This window comes from Cupressus sempervirens, chromosome 8 (assembly GCF_028749045.1).
Source record: "Cupressus sempervirens isolate cs-2001-9-10 chromosome 8, ASM2874904v1, whole genome shotgun sequence".
NCBI lineage: Eukaryota > Viridiplantae > Streptophyta > Pinopsida > Cupressales > Cupressaceae > Cupressus > Cupressus sempervirens.
Window position 1 is genome coordinate 448,335,374 of NC_143125.1, and position 5,062 is coordinate 448,340,435.

The window sequence follows — 5,062 nt, forward strand, 5'->3', positions numbered from 1 at the left end:
CTATTTCACCCACCCCACCGTCATTTGTTCTAAACATTTCTAACAAAAATTTATATATTATAAATTTTATCATTTTTAATTAATGATTAATTATTCTTTCGTTCATTCTTTTTCTAAATTTTTCTTCTTTATGCATATGGAAGTTCTTTTTTCAAAGCTAAATATAATGGTTGTAGTTTGGCTAAAATGTTACATACTATCAAATTACAAAATTTTACTCCCTAGTAGATGACATTTATGCATTGGTGCAAGTGAAATTTTCCATACATATTCCATGGATTGATTATATCTTAAACCTTTGGTAGTTGGGTACTATGGACAAAAAAAAAATCATCTTTCCTCAACATGGACAAGCAGTTCTTGAATCATTGCTTAAGGTGGGTCAATTTTGGAATGGACCTTTCAAGCAAGTAGGCAGGGATTGATAACTATGACAACCTTTAGTGGTTGGATAGTTTTGTTGACCTAGTATATGGTGATTATTCCTATGAGGAAGAAAAAGTTGCTCAAATTACATGCAAGTTTAAGTGTTTTCAATTTTCTACCATTTTTGCTCATGATAGAATGACCCTTGTATACAATGGAAGTCTATGTCCTTAATTGCATATGGTAGTGCCTTCGAGAATTAATGTTTGCATAATATAGGGAAAAATTTGACCTGTTTAGATGTCTTTGATATCCTACATTTGATGCCACTTCCTTTGATAGCCTAGTTATGCATTGGTTCAAGGGAGTTTAAACTTGTTACATGATGGTTGGGCTTTGATAGAGGCGCTAGTTTTGAACTTGATGCCATTGACTTTTCTAGGTCTCTAGTTTGTTGTTTGGCAACAACATATGCTTTCTTTTCATGGTGGTCATATCTAGATACTTACTATCATTATATATGCAAATACTTATATACATTTATGAAATATTTGTGATCTAGATCGCATTTTATAGAACACAACAAAAATAGTGAACGAAGAAACTATAAGATATATAATATTTTTGATACACTATTGTGGTGCCTATTGTGCAACTTGAGTAGTGTTGATGTGAGAGAATACTTATTTATGAAAACTTTATTGAGTTACTTTAGTTATTGAAGTTTTATAATATGATATTATTTATTAGTAGAAATTCAAATGTTGTGATTTTATCGCTTTTCAAAATTTTGGAGTAAAGCTAGTTTGAATTTGTTATATTCTTTATTTTGCAATTTATTGTTGGGAGATTCTAAGTTCTTGTTGCTTGTTGAAGCATAATTTTAAGTGTTTTAGTAAAATGTCTCAAAGTGCTTTATTTTGGTATTATTCATGCATTTTTCAAGTAGCTTAGATTTTCAACTAAGAAATTGAGTGTTATTTTATGTATGGTGGATTTAAGCATCTTTTAATGGGATTTTAAATTGGTGACAAAAATTATGAGATGTGGGATGAAGTGTGTGGTGTGTCATAATCCAATTTCACTCTCCGTAATTTTTTTGGGTTGATTTGGGATGAATAACACTCTCCTATGACTCACCTATTTGATGTACACATGGAACTGTCTTGAGAGAAAGTGTCTCTCATCTTCCACAACTCATTAAGAAGATACAATTATTTAGAAAGTTATTAAAGGATTTTAGGGGTTATTTGTGTTTCTTTTCCTTATGATGATATGAAAAGAGGATTTGGTTCATTTTTTCCTTGTATTTTTTACTTTTAATTTTTTAAAAAATTACTTGAAAGACTAAAGAGAGAAATTCATAATTAGATTAGAAAAGAAATCAAAAAAACATTAATAAACTTTTAATAAAAAAATGGAAAAAATCACCCTTATTAGATTTAATAGTCTTTGTAACTCATCAGTAATTCGAATATTTGAATAACTCTTAAATGAAAAAATTTCCTTGCTATATAAGATTGCTTTGAATATGGTTGCGAAATTTTAGAGTCGTAGTTGCGTTGGGTTTTGCTTGGGTCATTTGCGTTTTTAGTTACCTATGTCAAAGTCTAGCTCAGTTAAAATCTGTTCGTGGAAAAGTCACCATATGCACCTGTACGCGGATTCACGTGTACCTTCAAACGCGTGGACACCACCACAATGCATGAATTTCTCGTTTTTGCTTTATTTATGCACTACGCTCATATTCGAAAAGCCAGAGCCAGAGACACGAGAATAGACGACACGCAGAAGCAATGGAAATTTTGGGACACGCTAAAAGGTAAATGGAATACTCAAATTTATTTTCCCGATCTCAGATGTATTTCTAGTTCAACTTTGGCTCCTACGAAAGAATTATGTTCGTCTCCTTTGGATTTCTCTGTCCGATTATGATATACTGCTGGTCATTATGTTCGGACAGGATCTGGAAGTCGAGCTGGAGCTTCAGAGTGAAAGGCTTGAGTGTGGTCCTTGTACTTTTCCTCCTCCCCACCTCGCTTATTGCCCGAGATCACACAAATTTTATCTTTAACCAATTCAACGCGTCGACTCTCGAATTGTATGGGAACGCTTCCATGGAGTCCAATGCAATCTCCCTTAATGGTCGATTTCAATTTAGTATAGGCCGTGCTTTTTACCCATACCCTGTGCGTATGAAAGATCCTGGCTCTCTGAATTCCACTTTCTCTTTCAGCACAACTTTTGTGTTTAGCATTGTTCCTCCTTTAGCTTCACAACCTGGGTTTGGATTGGCGTTTATGATGACGCCGCAGAGATCACTTGAGGGTTTTTACCCAAGTCCGTACCTTGGTTTGATTAGCAATTTATCAGTTATGGGAAAGGCGTCTAATCATCTATTTGCAGTCGAGTTCGACACTCTAAGGAACATGGAATTTCACGACATCAACTACAATCACGTCGGCGTGGATCTCAATGACCTTTGGTCTGTAAATTCTACGCCTGCAGGTTACTGGATTAACAGCAGCCGATTCCAGGATTTGGATCTCAAAAGCGGACGGAACATTCAAGCTTGGATTGATTATGACAATTCTCAGAAGGAGTTGAAAGTCACCATTGCTGAGGCCGGTCTAGATCGCCCACAAAAACCACTATTACATTTGAAAAATATGTCCCTCTCCAACATTCTGGAGGAAGACATGTACGTTGGTTTCTCAGCAGCTACGGCAAGCATTCATGAAGAGAATTATATCCTGGCCTGGAGCTTTGTTACAAACGGAATTTCCCCGCCCCTGAATACATCTTCTCTTCCATGCTTTGTACGCAAGGAATCAAGGAGCTCAAACTCCAAACTGATAGCTGGTGTAATTAGCACAGCTTGCGTCGTCCTGGTTGTGGTAGTGGCAGCATCACTTGTGTGGTTGAGAAGATTAGAGCAATACAAAGATCTTATTGAAGAATGGGAGATGGAGTATTGGCCTCACAGGTTTAGGTACAAAGACCTACATACTGCAACTAAGGGTTTCAGAGACGAAGAACTTTTGGGATCTGGAGGCTTCGGGCGAGTGTACAAAGGAGTCCTTGCCACAAACGGCCTCCAAGTAGCGGTGAAATGTATTATTAGACAAACAGATGATGGGGTGAAGGAATTCATAGCAGAAATTTCCAGTCTTGGTCGCCTTCAGCATCGAAATCTTGTGCAGATCAGAGGATTCTGCAGGCGGGAGAAGCAGCTGTTCATAGTATATGACTACATGCCCAATGGAAGCCTGGACAAGATGATATTTGGAAACCCCAGGAAGAAGCTAAACTGGGACCAGAGGTACAGGGTTATCAGAGACGTGGCTGCAGGTTTGTTGTATCTTCACGAAGAGTGGGAGAAATGCGTAGTGCACAGAGACATCAAGTCCAGCAATGTTCTGCTAGACTCAGAGTTGAATGGGAAGTTAGCGGATTTTGGGCTTGCCCGTCTGTACGAGCACAACAAAAACTCACACACCACTCGAGTGGTTGGAACGCTGGGGTATATCGCACCGGAGCTGGTACACACGGGAAAAGCGAGTCCCACTACAGATGTGTTCAGTTTTGGTATATTAATGTTGGAGGTTGCATGCGGAAGGAGACCCTTTGATCCCTCCGTCCAACCTGGTCGGACACTCATGGTGGAGTGGGTGAGAGAACTGCACGCCACAGGCAGTCTGATGGACGCAGCAGATCCGAATCTTGGTGGGCAATATGTTGAAGGTGAGATGGAGAAAGTGCTCAAACTGGGGCTGATATGTTCTAACCGTCAGGCAGAAGGCAGGTTTGGAATGAGACAAGTTGTGCAAATACTTGAAGAAGAGGCTCCGATTCCGGACTTTGATGCCCCTTTCTATTTGGAGTCGACCTCAGCAAGCAGTTTTGCGAAGTCTGATCCAGGTTACAGTCACAGCAGCGGCGCCCCGATTTCCGTGTCTTTGGACGCTCGATAAATTCGACGAAATATGTGAAGATCGTTTCCTGAACGTGTCAAACTGTATAGCATCGAACTCTCTTTGATGAGGAACAGTATAATTTGTTCCAATCCTCACCATCAGGTTTTGATGCCCCGTTTTTATACGGATAAAAGTTCACCCAGCAGTACTTGGAACTTTCTTCCGAATTACAGAAGATGGTTCCAATATTTCCAGCTCAAATTCTGTTTTTGGCTGTGTCATCACATAAGATCGATCTTCCTGTGGAATCTTGTTGCTATTGTTACGTTTGGATATAAGTATTTGTACAAAAATACATAGTTATGGCTTTTTTGACGCGGTTATTTACTTAGAATTCGTTGGTTTTATGGTTAATAACATTATGAGTTCTTGTCGGTTGGGAATATGAATTTATTCAAATCTTTTCAAGCTCAGTTAACGAGTAGTATTTATGAAAACATTTCGAAAGTTGTAGATAATATTTATTTTAAACAAGGACGCAAAGAGTCTAGTTCTTGTTTTGTTGTGTTGTGATTGGAAGTTTATAGTGTTAAAATAAAATATCTTTTTCAATTGGCCACATATTTGATTTGTTTGTATTTGTTTAGTTGAATTAATAAATAAGCATGATTTTTTAAAAATTTTTTAGTTAGATTATGTTGAGAGGAAATTAACTTTAAATTGGAAATTTCGGCTTACAATGCTTCATAATTGTTTACATTATTGCATTGTAAGAAGTT

The 5,062-nt window shown here is 37.4% G+C and overlaps 1 protein-coding gene across 1 annotated transcript; it reads left to right on the forward strand.

Moving 5' to 3' along the window:
- The first annotated feature begins 2,056 nt into the window (after positions 1–2,056).
- LOC149543145 (L-type lectin-domain containing receptor kinase SIT2-like) lies at positions 2,057–4,677 on the forward strand. Its single transcript, XM_089798044.1, has 2 exons — positions 2,057–2,188; positions 2,330–4,677. The coding sequence occupies exons 1-2, from the start codon at positions 2,163–2,165 to the stop codon at positions 4,338–4,340; spliced, it is 2,037 nt and encodes a 678-aa protein (XP_089654170.1). The 5' UTR covers positions 2,057–2,162; the 3' UTR covers positions 4,341–4,677.
- The last annotated feature ends 385 nt before the right edge of the window (positions 4,678–5,062 follow it).

What these genes read in the sequence shown, in the direction of transcription:
- LOC149543145 (XM_089798044.1), top strand. Translation starts at nt 2,163, where the DNA reads ATGGAAATTTTGGGACACGCTAAAAG. An exon ending in ATTTTGGGACACGCTAAAAG is followed by an intron (nt 2,189 to 2,329) that starts GTAAATGGAATA and finishes ATGTTCGGACAG; the next exon opens with GATCTGGAAGTCGAGCTGGA.